Source organism: Phocoena sinus, chromosome 11 (assembly GCF_008692025.1).
Source record: "Phocoena sinus isolate mPhoSin1 chromosome 11, mPhoSin1.pri, whole genome shotgun sequence".
NCBI classification, from domain to species: Eukaryota; Metazoa; Chordata; class Mammalia; order Artiodactyla; family Phocoenidae; genus Phocoena; species Phocoena sinus.
The window spans coordinates 69,405,591-69,421,452 of record NC_045773.1 but is presented as its reverse complement, the minus strand read 5'-3'; the positions used below and the strand labels follow the sequence as shown (position 1 = coordinate 69,421,452).

At 43.7% G+C, this 15,862-nt stretch overlaps 1 protein-coding gene across 5 annotated transcripts in view; it reads left to right on the top strand.

Annotated features, from left to right (window-relative positions):
- Positions 1 to 15,862, top strand: part of MOCS1 (molybdenum cofactor synthesis 1) — a 37,950-nt gene that overhangs the window by 8,283 nt on the left and 13,805 nt on the right. For all 5 annotated transcript variants that reach the window (XM_032648398.1, XM_032648400.1, XM_032648397.1 and 2 more), the window contains exons 2-3: positions 203 to 329; positions 1,732 to 1,899. In XM_032648398.1, the coding sequence (XP_032504289.1) occupies positions 203 to 329; positions 1,732 to 1,899 (295 nt within the window). The remainder of the gene's footprint in view (positions 1 to 202; positions 330 to 1,731; positions 1,900 to 15,862) is intronic.

Sequence of the window (15,862 nt, the reverse complement as noted above, 5' to 3'; positions counted from 1 at the left end):
ACGTCCTTCCTTCCAGGCCTGTTTCCCAACCTGTGAATAAGAGGAGAATACCAGACCCCCAGGACTGCGGAGCCCATGTGGATGGAAAGGCTAGCAGTGTGCGTGGGTGTCAGAGAGGAGGGAGGGGATGGACGAGGGGAGAGGGCTTGCTCTCCCCAGGTGGGCGCTCCTCGCACCTCTCCCCCAGCCCCTGTTGTCGCAGGTGCCGTCCGGACGGAGGCGGTTCCTGAGGGAGCACGCGGCCCCCTTCTCTGCCTTCCTCACCGACAGCTTCGGCCGGCGCCACAGCTACCTGCGGATCTCCCTCACCGAGAAGTGCAACCTCAGATGTGAGTCGCCCTCCTGGGCTCCTGTCCCTCTGCTGCAGTAGCCCCTAAATCACCCCGTGTCTGGGAATCCTTCTCAATCCTCCCCATTCCTCTTTCTAGAAAACTCCACCTGCCCTTCTTCCTTGCTTGCCAGGTGGGGTTCATGGGCAAGGTAGGGGTCAAGGGTGAGTTTTATGATCCTGGAAGCTGGGTTCTACTTGGGAGTAGGTTGGAGAACAGAATTGCTGTTGGGTTTAGGATTGAGGTTGGCCTGGGATCTCCCACTCTTCGGGGCTCTTTCCCCTCCCTGCTGTTTCCTTGCGGTCCCCACGGTTCAGGACGTGGCATGGGGACTGCTGGACGGTGTAAACAAGTGAGATAGGCAGCAGTGCCAGCTATAAAGACACCCCAACCCCAGTCCCATGAGACGAGTTGTCTGGGGCCAGGCTAGTACACAGAGTCCTTGTTTCATAACCCCACGTGGAGTGCTCTGGGCCAGATCCACCGCTGGAGGGGCTTCCGAAGTGTGTTAGTCCATCTGTCCTGCCTTCCTTCCCTCCCTCCTTCTCTTCTTCCTTCCTTTCTCTCACTGTAGCTCACAATAAGAAATACATTTACTTCATGGCCCAGTAAATGTGTAGTAAATGTTTAACCAAACAATACCCATTGCGTGCAGTACTGATGTTCTGATGTTGTTACCTAATCTGTTCCATCTTAAAAGACCAATTCTGGACCTTTCACTGATTTGACTGAATGACCCCCTAGCGGATCCTGACCACTGGTACTGATTAAACCCGTACCATGGGAACTGATGGTAGGAGGTGGTGCCCCCCTCACTGGCCAGGGCTCGCCTCATTTATCCCCTTCTGCTACCTCGCCCTGAACAGGTGGTACCTCAGTTTTCCAACCTGTGCAATGGGACTGATGATCGCCTGTAGGAGCCAAACTGGGTGTGAGAACATGTGTAGCCACAGAGGAGAGCAGCTTTGCCCAGGCCAGGGAGCACCTCCCAGCCTCCTTCACCTTAGGACACATAGAGCAGGGTCCCTGTTTGTCAAAACCAGATGAAATGAAGGAGATGAACGATGGCAGAAGGAATGGGCCCAGGGCCCTGGCCTTTCATGTCTCGGCCTGCCCTACCTCCAGCCAGGCTGAGCTGTCAGCCTCATTTATCATCTTTAAGCCCTGAGGGACAGCAAGGCCAGTGGGGGAAGGGTTGTTAAATTTTGTAGGTGAGAGTGGTGAGCCCCAAAGAGAATCTGGCCTAGGGTTTGTGCCACCTCACACTTGGCCGGGTCTTTCCTCATGGCTGGGGTGGGGTTCAGGAGACACTTGTGGCCTGGTGGGGGAGTTGGGGACTGGTGACATCGCAGCCTGACCGCTGCAGTCACTTCCTTCCTCCACGTCCCCTCCCTCCCCTCAGGTCAATACTGCATGCCCGAGGAGGGTGTCCCTCTGACCCCCAAGGCAGACCTGCTGACCACAGAGGAGATCCTAACCCTGGCCCGCCTCTTTGTGAAAGAAGGTGTAGACAAGATCCGACTCACGGGCGGGGAGCCGCTCATTCGGCCGGACGTGGTGGACATCGTGGGTGAGTTGACAAAAGTCGTCACCACCTCTCCCAGCTTGTGCCTCCTCCAGCTGGGCTCCAGTATTAATATCAGAAGCTAACACTCCTTTCGGGCATTATGCTCACAGAGTCCTACACCTTCTGAGACAGGTACCATTCCTATTCCCATTTTGTAAAGAATTGAGGCACAAAGAAGTTCAGTAACTTGGCCAAGGTCACAAAGCTGGTAAGTGCCAGAGCCCAGTGGTTTGATGTCAAATTTAGACTAAAGTCCTCACCAGGGCTTGGAGGCCCGCGTGATCTGGCTCCCGTCAACCGCAGAGACCTCTCTCCTGCCGCTTGGCCTCCATCCTCCCCTGCATTCATGCTGCCGGGCCTTTGCACATGCTGTTCCCTTTGCCAGGAGCACAGGGCTCCCTGCCTGCCTCATTCAGGGGTCTGCTCCCGTGTCATCTCCTTGGGGAGACCTCCTTGGCTGCTCCGTCTAAATTCCCCCTCACATACCCCAGCTGCTCTGTCTCCCAGGAGTTGGCAGGGTACAGACCATGGACCAAAACCGGGCCACCACCTGTGTGTGTGCGGCCTGCAAGCTAAGAATAGTTTCTATATTTCTAAATGATTGAAAAAGAAAATCAAAAGAATAGCATTTGTGGCACTTGAAAAAGAAAATCAAAAGAATAGCATTTGTGGCACTTGAAAATTGTATGAAATTTAAAATTCACTGTCCATTAATAAAGTTTTATTGGCACATAGCCACACCCACTCATTTACATATCTCCCCTGTTGCAGAGCTAAGTTGCCACAAAGACCATATGGCCAGCAAAGCCAAAAGTGTTTATTGTCTGGCCTTTTAACAGAAAAAGTGTGGCGATCCTACTCTACCACGTGGTGTTATTTGGTTGGTTTTTGTCTGTCTCCTCATGTACTAGCATGAAAGCTCTCATGGAGCTGGGCAGGTTCTGTTCACAGCTGTGTTTCAAGCACCTAGGGAAGCACCTACACACAGTTGGGGCTCACTGGTGTTTGCTGGATGAGTGAAGGTGGTTCAGAATACGATCTCTGAAGGATGACGTGTCCACGTGTGAATCTCAGCTGCACCTCATACTAGTAGTATATCTTTTTTTTTTTTTTTTTTGCGGTACGCGGGCCTCTCACTGTTGTGGCCTCTCCTGTTGCGGAGCACAGGCTCCGGACGCGCAGGTTCAGCGGCCGTGGCTCACGGGCCCAGCCGCTCTGCGGCATGTGGGGTCTTCCCGGACCGGGGCACGAACCTGTGTCCCCTGCATCGGCAGGCGGACTCTCAACCACTGCGCCACCAGGGAAGCCCTAGTAGTATATCCTGAGCAACTTTTAAAGTCCGTCCTAAGCCTTCAGACAGGGTAACCTACCTTATAGGGTGGACCTTGGGAGGAAATGAGAAGGAAATGCCCAGCTAGTGGCGAGTGCTGTGTATGGCCCAGCAGAGCCTCTTGCCATAGGCTGGTTCTAAGCCCCGAGGTCAGGCAGAGACCATGAGCATTTAATTGTAAAAGATGGAATCCGAGGAAAATAAGTTTCCATGTTCTTGACTGCTGAGGCCCCGGCTCCAGCTGCTCGGGGTGGGATCCCCCAGCCCCCAGCTCTCTGCCTCACTTGCTGGTTCAGTAAACGTTCTCTGGAACGCCTTCTTACGTGCCCGGCACTGTGCTGGCGTCAGAGGGGAGTGAGCTGCAGGCCCAGCCTTCAGGGACCCCCAGCCCATTGGCGGAAGCAACCCCTGGAACCTGCCGCCATCTGGTGAGGAGCCCAGGTGCTGTGGGAGCCCCGAGGAGGGACCCAGGGACCCCTGCAAGCTCTTTCCTCCCTCTTTCCCTGTGGCCAGCTCCCTCCCACCCCCACCGATCACTTGACCTGGAATCCTGCCATCATTCCTAGACTACACGTGCTCGCCCAGGGGAGTTGACCTGACCCCCTGTTCAGGCAGCTCCTCAGAGCCTGAAAAGCAGCCTGGGTTCCAGGAAAGGGCCAAACCTGGCTGGCTGCCAGGCCCCAGCCCCCTCGGTCAGGGCACTTCATCTGCCCACTGTCCAGGGCCTGTGGGCGAGCCTGTGATCACTGCTGGTCAGAGAGGGGTGACTGCGCGCAGATGGGAGGATGCAGAGTCTCCACGGAAGCCACCACCTTGCTTAGTAGGAGGCCAGGGAGCCAGGAGAGGCGGCAGCCCTGTTCCCGCTCTGGGCTCTTCCACCCCCTGGCCGTGTGAACTTGTGCAGGTTCCTGCCCCACCCTGGGCCTCAGTGTCCTAATCTATGCGCTGGTCACCTCCCAGCCTTTCCTGCTCTGATGGCCCTGGGTTGTTGGTCCTGGCTGATAGCGTGAGGCTGGCAAGGGTTTATCACCACATAGACGCTGGTTAGGACAGGGACCAGCTGCAGTGACTGACTTTGGAGGATTTATCTCTTGCTTTAAGGATGTGCGCTGATGCGGCAGGGGTGGGGTGGGGGGAACTCTACCCCTCCCCAAGCCCTCCCCCAGTGCTCCAAGACAAATGGCAGTTGCTGTGTTTGCTAACACTTTGACATCTCCCAGCCTAGCTCCTTTGATCCTCCCCAGGGGTACTTCTTCAGAGCAAAATCACCCCGAAGGGCAGGGCAGGTGGGGCTATTAGGGAAAAAGGGCTGGGGTAAGCGGAGGGGCATGTTCATAAGCGCTTGTCCCGCCCTCCCAGCTGAGAGTTTCGAGGGACCCCACCCCGGGGGGTGCAGAGTGAAGGGGCTGCCGGTTTCACCAAGCAGGCTGTCCTGGTCACTCGGGGTCCCTGCCTGAGGCTGTCAGCCCCGGGACTGGTGTTGTCGATCTCCACCTGAGAAGACAGCTCAGCTCTCCGTCAGCCGTCTGTGATCCCCTCCACCAACCCCAAGACGCTCCGGCACTCCTCCATCCTGGCTTGTGTATGAACAAGTTCCTCTCCTCCCTCCTTTTCTTGGGTGTAAGGCAGTGCCGTCCAATACAACTTTCTGGGGTGATGGAAATGTTCTCTATCTGTGCTGTCTGATAAGGTAGCCAGCCTTGGGCTTCACAAGCGGCCGTTGTGACTGAGGAACTGAATTTGGAACTTTATTTTCATTGATGTAAATGCCCGCGTGTAGTTAGCGGCTGCCACGTTGGATGGTGAAGGTTTGAGATTTTCCAAAAGAAATTAAAAGAGGGGAACTATAGGCACGCCTTACTTTATGGTGCTTTGCTTTACTGCCCTTCACAGATACTGCGTTTTTTTTTTTTTACAAATTGAAGGTTTGTGGCAACCCTGCATCGAGCAAGTCTATCGGTGGCGTTTTTCCAACAGCATTTGCTCACTTTGTATCTCTGTGTCACAGTTTGGTAATTCTCACAATATTTCCAACACTTTCATTAGTTTTGTTATGGTGATCTGTGATCAGTTATCTTTGTTACTACTGCAACTCCTTGAAGGCTTAATAGTAGTAATTTTTAGCAATAAAGTATTTTTTAATAAAAGTATGTACATTTTTTTAGACTACTGCTATTGCATACTTAATAGACTAAAGGATAGTGTAGACATAACTCTTACATGCACTGGGAAACCAGGAAAATCCATGTGAGTTGCTTTATTGTGATACGTGCTTTATTGCGGTGGTCTGGAACCAAACCCACAATATCCCCAAGGTATGCCTGTAAACATACAAGTATCAATACTGTGATAGTGTTGGCAGTGTTTGCAGAGGAAGGATTTTGGATTCTAATTTCAAGGCTGACTTCCGCTGTCAGATGACAGCTTAGTTGGAGAATCACTCAGTCCTGCAGGCTTTCCCTGTTTTGTCCTTCCTTCCTCCCTTCCTTTCTTCCGTTATGTTGAAGAAATGAATTATGGAGCATCCAGTTCTCACAGCTTAGAGCCCATAAGAGGCCTAATGCAATGGAGAGCAGCCATTAAAGGTTTTTGGAATGGCGTGAAGTTTTTTGTTTCATTTTATTTTTGATGGACTCTAGTTACCTAGAATTAGATTAAATCATAATCCTGGGTTTGTGACATAATCTCATTATTGATCCGTGCATGGCCTTTTTTACTTTATTCATACAAATTTATTTACATGTTTTAATAATGTTGTGAATTCCTAAGGAAACGCACTACCTCATCAATTTTTTTGGAAGAATCAGAACCCTGGCAAGAATCTTTAACCACCTCTGTGGACTTTCCTACCCTGTACTTCCTCCCTCCCAAGGAAACACTCCTAAACGTGGTGTTTATCATTCCCTTGCTTTTTAAAACTGAGATGGTGTTTTTGAACTTTAAAAGAATCGTGCTGTGTGCAGTCTTTCAGGAATTACTCTTTTGACGCAACTGAAATTAACATACGTCATCCAGAGCTGCAGTTCATTTTCTCTGCGATCTCCTGTTCCATTAAATGAATATACCACACTTCCTGTTAGTGAACATTTGGGTTGTTTCCAGTTTATTGATATCATAAACAGTGCTGCTTTAAATACTTGTATTCTCATTCATGTGTCTTGGTATACAATTTCTCTAGGAGTGGAATTCGCTGGGTTACTGAATATGTGAATGTTTAATCTTGGCAAACAATTTGGCATTGTCTTACAGTGGTTGCGCCACTTTACACTCTCCCCAGCAGTACATAAGGATCCCCTGGATCCTCCCCAACATTCAGTATTATCATTCTGGACTTTTGCCAGTGGACTGGGTATAGAATGCTATTTTATTGTGGTCCTGATTTGTGCTTCTTTGTTTAGAATGAGGTCAGTCATCTTGTCACCTATTAGCCATGTATATTTATTTTTCTCTTTAATACCAAATCGTATCATGTGCCTAGTTTTCTATTTGGTTATTTATCCTTTCATATTGGTTTGTTCCAAGTTCTTGATGTATGTTGCAAATGTCTTCTTCCAATTTGAAAAGCAAGCCATGCTTTGTGTAACAATTCTTTTGACAATAGTAGTTCTTGAATTGGTCAGTTCTGTCTTTTATGGTTAGTGCTTTTTGTACTTATTAATGAAACACCTCACCCAAGGTCAGAACAACTACCTATGTTTCTACTAGAATATTTAAAGTTTTGCTTTTTGCTTTTAAGTCTTTAATCTGTGGATAATTTCAGGGACTCCAGTTTCATTTTTTTCCACGTGAATGGTCATTTTTTCTAGTTCCTTTTACTAAATAGTTCCCACTTCCTCCATAACTCTACCATGTGTGCATTGGTCTGTTTTGGGTTCTGTTCTATTCAGTTTGTCTGTCTCTGTGTCAATATCATACAGTCTTAATCTCCGTAGCTTCATAATAAGTCCATTATCTGATAAGGCAAGTCCTTTCTATTCTTCAGCAGTGCTTTAGCTCTTCTAAGCTTTGTCCATCCATGGAAATTTTAGAATCTGCCTACCAAGTTCCCTGGAAAATTCTGTTGGGATGTTTTTTCCTTTTTTTATTGTGTTAAAATACACATAACATAAAATTTACCAACTTATTTAAATGTACAGCTCATTGGTATTAAGTATTCACATTCACATTTATGCAGCCATCACCGCCATCTATTTCCAGTCTCCTGTAAATCTGAAAATCTGTTTCTGTCAAATAACGACTCCCATTCTCCTCTTCCCCAGCCCCTGGCAACCACCATTATACTTTCTAGCTTTATGATTTTGGCTACTGTAAGAACCTCGTATAAGTGGAATCACGCAGTATTTGTCTTTTTGTGATTGGCTTATTTCACTTAGCATAATGTCCTCGAGGTTCATTCATGCTGTGGCATATTGAGGAATTTCTTTTAAAGGCTGAATCATATTCCACTGTATGAATACACTACATTTTGGTAATTCATTCATTGTTCACCTTGGGTTGCTTCCATGTTTTAGCTATTGTGAATAATGCTGCTATGATCATGGATGTACAGATATTTCTTTGAGACCCTGCTTTCAATTCTTTTGGGTTTATACGCAGAAACGGAATTGCTGGATCATGTGGTAATTCTGGGTTTTCTGAGGAACTTCAATAATGTTTTCCACAGTGGCTATACCATTTTGCATTCTTATCAACAGTGCAGAAGGGTTCCAGTTTCTCCACATCCTCACCAACACTTGTTGTTTTCTGGTTTGTTTTTTTTTTTTTTATCGTAGCCATCCTAGTAAGTGTGAGGTAGTATTGCATTGTAGTTTTGATTTGTATTTCCATAGTGGTTAGTGATGTTGAGCATCTTGCCATGTGTTTATTGGCCATTAATATATCTTCTTTGGAAAATTGTCTCTTTGAGTCCTTTGCCCATTTTTGAATTGGGTTGTTTCTGTTGTTGAATTTTAGTTCTCTGTTATTCTAGATATTAATCCCTTAACAGGTATATGATTTTCAGTTATCTCCCCCATTCTGTAGGTTGCCTTTTTGCTCTGTGGATAGTGTCTTTTATGTACAATTTTAAAAAATTTTCATGAAGTCCAGTTTGTTTTTTCTTTTGTTGCCAGTGCCTTTGGGTCATTGGATTTGGCAGTGATTTCTTGGATATGTTATGAAGCTTTATTCCTATGATTTCTCCTCAGAGTTTTATTGTTTTACATTTAGGTCCAACTGCATTCTTTTGCATGCGAATATCCAGTTTTCCCAACACCATTTGTTGAAATGTCCTGTCCCCATTGAATGGTCTTGGCACCCTTGTCAAAAATCGTTTGACCGTATATGTGAGGATTTACTTCTGGGCTCTGTTTTATTCCATTGGTCTTTACGTCTGTCTTTATGCCAATCCCACACATCTGATTACTGTAGCTTTGTAGGAAGGTTTGAAATTGAAATGTGAGACCTCCAGTTTTTTGTTCTTTTTCAAGATGATTTGGCGTCCCTTGAGATTCCATATGAATTTTAGGATGGGTTTTTCTATTTATACAAAAGATATCATTGGGATTTTGTTAAGGACTGCATTGAATCTGTAGATTGGGTAGTATTGATATTTTAACAATATTAAGTCTTTTAATTCATGAACATGGGATGTGTTCCCATTTATTTATGTCTTTTTAAATTTATTTCAGCAGTGTTTTGTAGTTTTCATTGTACAAGGCTTTCACCTCTTTGGTTAAGTTAAATCCTAAGTATTTTATTCTTTCTGTTGCTATTGTAAATGGAATAGTTTCTGTAATTTCCTTTGTTCATTGTTTGTGTATCTGTTGGGATTTTATTGCATTGTATCAAGTTGGGGGAATTGACATCTTTTTTTTTTTTTTTTTTTGTGGTACGCGGGCCTCTCACTGCTGTGGCCTCTCCCGTTGCGGAGCACAGGCTCCGGACGCGCAGGCTCAGCGGCCATGGCTCATGGGCCCAGCCGCTCCGCGGCATGTGGGATCTTCCCGGACCAGCGCACGAACCCGCGTCCCCTGCATCGGCAGGCGGACTCTCAACCACTGCGCCACCAGGGAAGCCCGAATTGACATCTTTTTTGTTCACATCTTCACCTTCCCACAGCCATTTCCCTCCTTTGCCCCGTTCTTTGCTCTAGGTAGTTGGCCCCTAGGGACTACATCACCCAGGGTCCCTTGCCTGTTGGGTTCCTGATGGGTTTGGCCAATGAGATTAGGTTTTGTTTTTTGTTTTTTTTTCTGCTCCCTGCTCTATTTCTATGCTGGGTTTTTGACTGTAGCTAAGTTCCCTTCAGAGCTAAAACTCCTACAGGGCAGCCAGTCTTCCATGGTGACTTAACTGGACTCCTAACTGAATTTCCTCCCCAGGTCCTTTTGGCCCTAGGCATGGTTATGGATCCCTAGTGTTTCTAGTCTGAGTGCTGTACTATTCATTGTTGAGACCATTAAGTCTGCCCACACCTTTGTGAGTAGTCCTTTCATTAAATTCTTTATTTTAACCATCTTGGATGAATTCTGCTTTATGCTAGGATCCTGAGAGTTGCAGTGTCATGTTTAAAATTATATTTTCTATTATTGTCGTGGTTGACATTCTTTTTTTTTTTTTTTTTTTTTTTTTTTTTGTGGTATGCGGGCCTCTCACTGTTGTGGCCTCTCCCGTTGCGGAGCACAGGCTCTGGACACTCAGGCTCAGCGGCCATGGCTCACGGGCCCAGCCGCTCCGCGGCATGTGGGATCTTCCCAGACCGGGGCACGAACCCGTGTTCCCTGCATCGGCAGGTGGACTCTCAACCACTGCGCCACCAGGGGAAGCCCTAATTATACACTTTCTTAATGTGTGTTAGGATGATCTATGATTTTTCATTTTTACTCTGTTACTCTGAATGACATTGATAGCTTTTCTGATATTGTACCTGGAATACGCTCAACCTAGGCATGGTCTGCTATGCTTTTGTCTACTGTTAGGTTCAGTTTGTTAATATTTTGTGTAAGTTTTTGCATTTATATCCGTGAGTGAATTGGGTGAATGATTTTTCTTTTTCATGCCTGCCTTAACTGATTTGTGGTATTAAATTTCAAAGAATGAGTTAGGTAGTGTATCAGGCTGCTAAAACAGAATACCACAAATTGGGTAGCTTATGAACAGCAAATGATTTCTCACAGTTCTGGAGGCTGGAATTCAAGATAAGGGCGCCAACATGGTCAGGTGTGGGCTCTCTTCTGGGTCACAGACTTTTCATTGTATTCTATCTTCATAAGGCAGAAGATGCTGGGGAGATCTGTAGGATCTTTTTTATAAGAGCACTAATCCTTCCATCCTTATGATCTAATCTCCTAAAAGCTCCACCTTCTAACACCATCACATTGGTGGTAATCACTTCTTTAAAAGTTTGGTAGAGCTCACGTGTAAATTGTCTGTGCCTGGTATTTTGCAGGGAGATTTTTTTTTTTTTTTTTGCGGTACATGGGCCTCTCACTGTTGTGGCTTCTCCTGATGCGGAGCACAGGCTCCGGACACGCAGGCCCAGCGGCCGTGGCTCACAGGCCCAGCAGCTCCGCGGCACTTGGGATCCTCCCGGACCGGGGCACGAACCCGTGTCCCCTGCATCGGCAGGCGGACTCCCAACCACTGCGCCACCAGGGAAGCCCTTGTAGGGAGATTTTTAATTGCATCTTCAATTTCTTTAATAGTTACTGTATTATTCAAGTTCTCTACTTTTGGAGTCAGTTTTGATAGTTTTTTTTTTTAATTTGTCATTATGTCAGTTGTATGAAATTGTTGGTAATATTTTCTTATTATCTTTTTATCTTAGTTTTACTTGCAGTTTTGTCTTTTTTATTCTTAATGTGGTTTATTTGTGTCTTTATCTCTTTTTGTTGTTAAGTCTTGCAAGAGGTTTGTCCATTGTGCTATTCTTAACAAACCAACTTTTGAACTTGTTGAACCTCTTATTGTGTATTCATATTCTATTTCATTATTTCCGTTTCTGTCCTAATGTAGCCTATTATTTTCATAACATGTAGTTCTAAGTATTTCTTAATTCTGATTTTTTCTTTGATCTATGAGATATTTAGGAGTGTTTTTAATTTCAAAATATGAGGATTTTAATTCATATTTTTATTAAAGTATAATTATATTGTGGTCAGAGAATCTTATCTCTATGAAACTTATCCTTTTAAATTTATTGAGGATTGCTTTATGACGTAGTATATTGGCAGTTTTTATAAATGTTTTTTATATACTTGAGGAGCTTGTCCTTTAATTATTACATGAAGAAGTCTATATTTGTTCATTGGATCCAGCTGGTTAATTTTATTTCCCAAACCTTTGGTTATGTCAATCTTGGCTGGCTTTTTATCTGCTTGGCCTGCCAATAATAAATAAGTAGGTGGTTTTGTTAGTTTCTCCCAGAGGTCCTGTTGCTTTTATTTTATCTATAGTTGAGGTGATTTTATTAGGTTCATATGTGGTTAGAATTGTTATATCTTCTTCATAAATTGGATCTTTTATCACTGTGTAGTAGGTCTCTCTCCATGATGATACTTTTAGTCTTAAGGTCTATGTATTTTATTTTACTAAAGCTATATCAGCTTGCTTTTAGCTTTAGTGTGCTGTTTTATGTTTTCATCTATTCATTTTAAACCTTTCTGTATTCTTACACTTTAGATATGTCTCTTATAATAGCACATAGCTGTTACTTTGATCGAATTTGACAATCTTTGACTTCTAACTGGCAAGTTTATTCTAGTTGCCTTTGTTGTAATTGTTGAAACGGACTCATTTCTACACTTTTTTTCTGTCATGCTTTTTTTTGTGCTTCTTTTTCCTCCTTTTGACTTTTAAATAAATGATCCTCCCCCTTTTTTCTTCCTCACAAGGCAAAAAGTTTAGCACACTCTTAGGCCCTTGATTTTTTTCAACCCTCCCCCACCTGTATTGTTGATATTTTCTATAATTTTTCTTTCAGGTCATTACAAATAGTCTGCCCCTCTGTATCTCTTGTAAGCACACGCTCTGCCTTTTAAGATAACAACAAACTTTACCAAGGTATTTGATCATTCATAATTTCCATAATTCTTACAGCATCTCCTGAATTTGTTTCTCTTCTTATTTGAATATTTCCTCTAAAAGTTTTTTTTTTTTTTGCGGTACATGGGCCCCTCACTGTTGTGGCCTCTCCCGTTGCGGAGCAACAGGCTCCGGACACACAGGCTCAGCGTCTATGGCTCACGGGCCCAGCCGCTCTGCGGCATGTGGGATCTTCCCAGACCGGGGCACGAACCCATATCCCCTGCATTGGCAGACGGACTCTCAACCCCTGTGCCACCAGGGAAGCCCCCTCTAAAAGTTTTTTGATGTGAGTCTAATGGTGACTCTAATTTTGATGGTGAATCTAATTAAATCTGACATACCAGGTAGTTTTTTAAAATGTTTTAAAGTAGTAGTTTTATAATATTTTGAATGCTTTTAAAATCTTATGTCCAAGGTTCATTCCTTCATTATGTTAAGAATGTCACTGCATTGTCTCCTTACAGTCAGTCTGGCTGTTGCGAAAAGTCTGATGTCAGTCTGGGTTTTGCTCTTGGTAATACACACTTCTTCTCTGGAAGTTATTAGAGTGTTGCCTTTGTTATTTGATTTTCTTAAATTTTACTGTAATGTGTCTAGGATAGGCTTTTCCTCATCTGTCCTGTTGGCATTCAGTGACATCGTCCTTTCATTCTATTACGTTTGCGTTACATTTGGGGAAACTTTTCTTCATTACTCTGTTATGTTTTCAGATATTCCTTCCTTCTCTCCAGTTTAATTTTTTTCTGGGACTTCTATTATCTGGATGTTGCTTCTTCTACTTAGGGCCTCCACAGTTCTTAAAATATATTTTGGTATCTTATTCTCTTCCTCTTTTTTCCTGGGAGAGCCCTTTAATCTTACCTCCCAACTCATCAATTTCTCCTATGTTGATATTACCATTTAACTTATTTCTTGTGTTCTTTATTTCACAATACTGTTTTTAACTACTACTTTCCCTTGTTCCCTTTTATAATGAAAGATTTTGTTTCATATTGTTAATATCTTCTGTTATTTCTTTTATTGTATTTATGTTTATCTTACATTCTTGGTCTGTTTGATCATTTCTTTTCTATTGATATATATAGAGGGTTGGGGGTGTTCGGGTTTTTTTGTTTTGTTTTGTTTTTGGTGGGGGAAGCACTGGTTGTACTTCTCAAGGGTCTCCTTAGTTTAGGCAGTAAGTTTGTTCCCCTGCGGATATTAGCTATTCTGTATGGCACTGCTTAATGGGAAAAGGTTTAAGGCCAGATCTTAGTCTTCAATAGACCCAGTGAGCTCAAGATCCCAGAAAATCACAGTTATTCACTCATGTTTGTAATCTCCCCACCAGTGACCAGCCTGGCCACGTAGGACAGCGCAGGTTGTGTACTTGCATAACTCTGGGAGATGCTGTTGACTTAGAATGTGATGAGAATGGCACCTCCTGGAGTGATGTAATATGACAGACCTTCACCTTCAAACCCTCGGAGAGAAGCAGATTTGGAAGGAGGCAGTTACTCTCCATTTTAATCCACCAGTCCTGGGGCTTTGGAGGGGGAGGGTGGAGGGATGAATCCCAGCAGGGCTTTGGCAGCTTCCCTGAGCTGACCTCCTAAGCTAGTTCTCTGGAGCTCTTACCACCAAATTCTTCAGGAAGCGGACAGCATTGATTGTTCTGAGGCATCAGTGGATGAGGGTAAGGAGAGAGCTTGAACTGCCTTGCTTTCCTTTAACTGCTTCCATTCTCTGCCAGTCTACTTCAACCCCAGGCTACACACCCCCTCCCCCATACCAGCTCAAAAGGACTGTCCATCTTCCTGTGAGTTTCTCGAGATTGTCTTTTTTTTTTTTAAGTTCCTGGATTCTGTGTTTCTTCAGGGTTGATTTGGTGGAGGGAGCCAAAAACTACTACTAATTTTCCATATTGTCAGAGGCCCAGAGGAAAGTTCTTTTCTTTGTTTTTAAAACAACTTTTATTTTTAAACTTTCATTTTCTTACTACAAAAGTAATACATGTTTATTTCAGATAAGCAAAAATAGTATCACTACTGCCCAACTGTAACCACTGTCAACATTTTGGTTTGGCGACCTTCCTGTCTTTTTTCTTTGCACCTAGTTTTCAACTAGTGTTTTTAACCTGCCCTCTGGATTTAATGTGACGTGTATTTCCCAACATCCTAACTTATTCTTTTACAGAGTCATTTTTAGTTGCATAATACTCCATCATCATTTAGACAAAGCATGATTTAGCCAGTTTTCTGTTGCTGGCCATCTGGATGTTTTCCTACATCCCTTTGTTATGTATTGCTCACCGATTAACATCCTTGTACATAAGTATTGTTCACATCCATGATTATTGTTTGGTTTGGTTTTTTGGTGTGGTTTTTTTTTTCTTTTTGGTTTTATTTAGATTCCACATATAAGTGAGATTATATGGTATTTGTCTTCTCTGTCTGACTTATTTCATTTAGCATAATGCCCTCAAGGGCTATCCATGTTGTCACAAATGGCAAGATTTCCTTCTTTTTTATGACTGAATGATATTCCATTACACACACACACACACCACGTTTTCCTTATCCATTCATCCACTGATGGACAAATCTTGGTTATTATAAATAATGCTACAGTGAACATAGGGATGCATATATCTTTTTGAGTTAATGTTTTCACTCTCTTTGGATAAATACCCAGAAGTGGAATTGCTGATCATATGGTGGTTCTGTTTCTAATTTTTTAAGGAATTTCTGTGCTCTTTTCTATAGTGGCTGCAGCAATTTACATTCCCACCAGCAGTGCACAGGAGTTCCCTTTTCTCCACATTCTTTCCAGCACTTGGTTTTTCCTGTCTTTTTGATCATAGCCATTCTAACAAATGTGAAGTGATATCTCATTGTGATTTTGATCTGCATTTCCCTGATGATTAGTAATGTTGAGCACCTTTTCATATACCTATTGGCCATCCGTGTATCTTCTTTGGAAAAATGTCTATTCAGATCCTCTGCCCATTTTTTAATAGGTTTTTTTTTTTAGTGTTATATGAGTTCTTCATATATTTTGGATATCAACCCTTTATCAGACGTATCATTTGCAAATATCTTCTGCCATTCAGTAGGTGGACTTTCCATTTCGTTTGCTGTGTGGGACCGTTTTCGTTTGATGTCGCCCCACTTATTTTTGCTTTTGTTGCCTTTGCTTTTGGTGTCCAATCCGAAACATCACCAAGACCAATGTCAAAGGGGCTTACTGCATGTTTCCTCTTAGGAGTTTTATGGTTTCAGATCAATATTTAATCCATTTTGAGTTAATTTTTGTGTATGGTATAATATAGTGGTCCAGTTTCATTCATTTGTACTTGGCTATGCAGTTTTCCTGGCACCATTTAGTGAAGAGACTGTCCTTTCCATTCTTGTCTCCTTTGTTGTAAATTAATTGACTCTATGTGCATGGCTTTATTTCTGGGCTCTATTCTGTTCCATTGATCCATGTGTTTTTTTTAATGCCAATACCATACTGTTGTTTTTTTTTTAATACCATACTGTTTTGATTGCTGTAGCTTTGTAATATGGTTTGAAATCAGCGAGCATGATG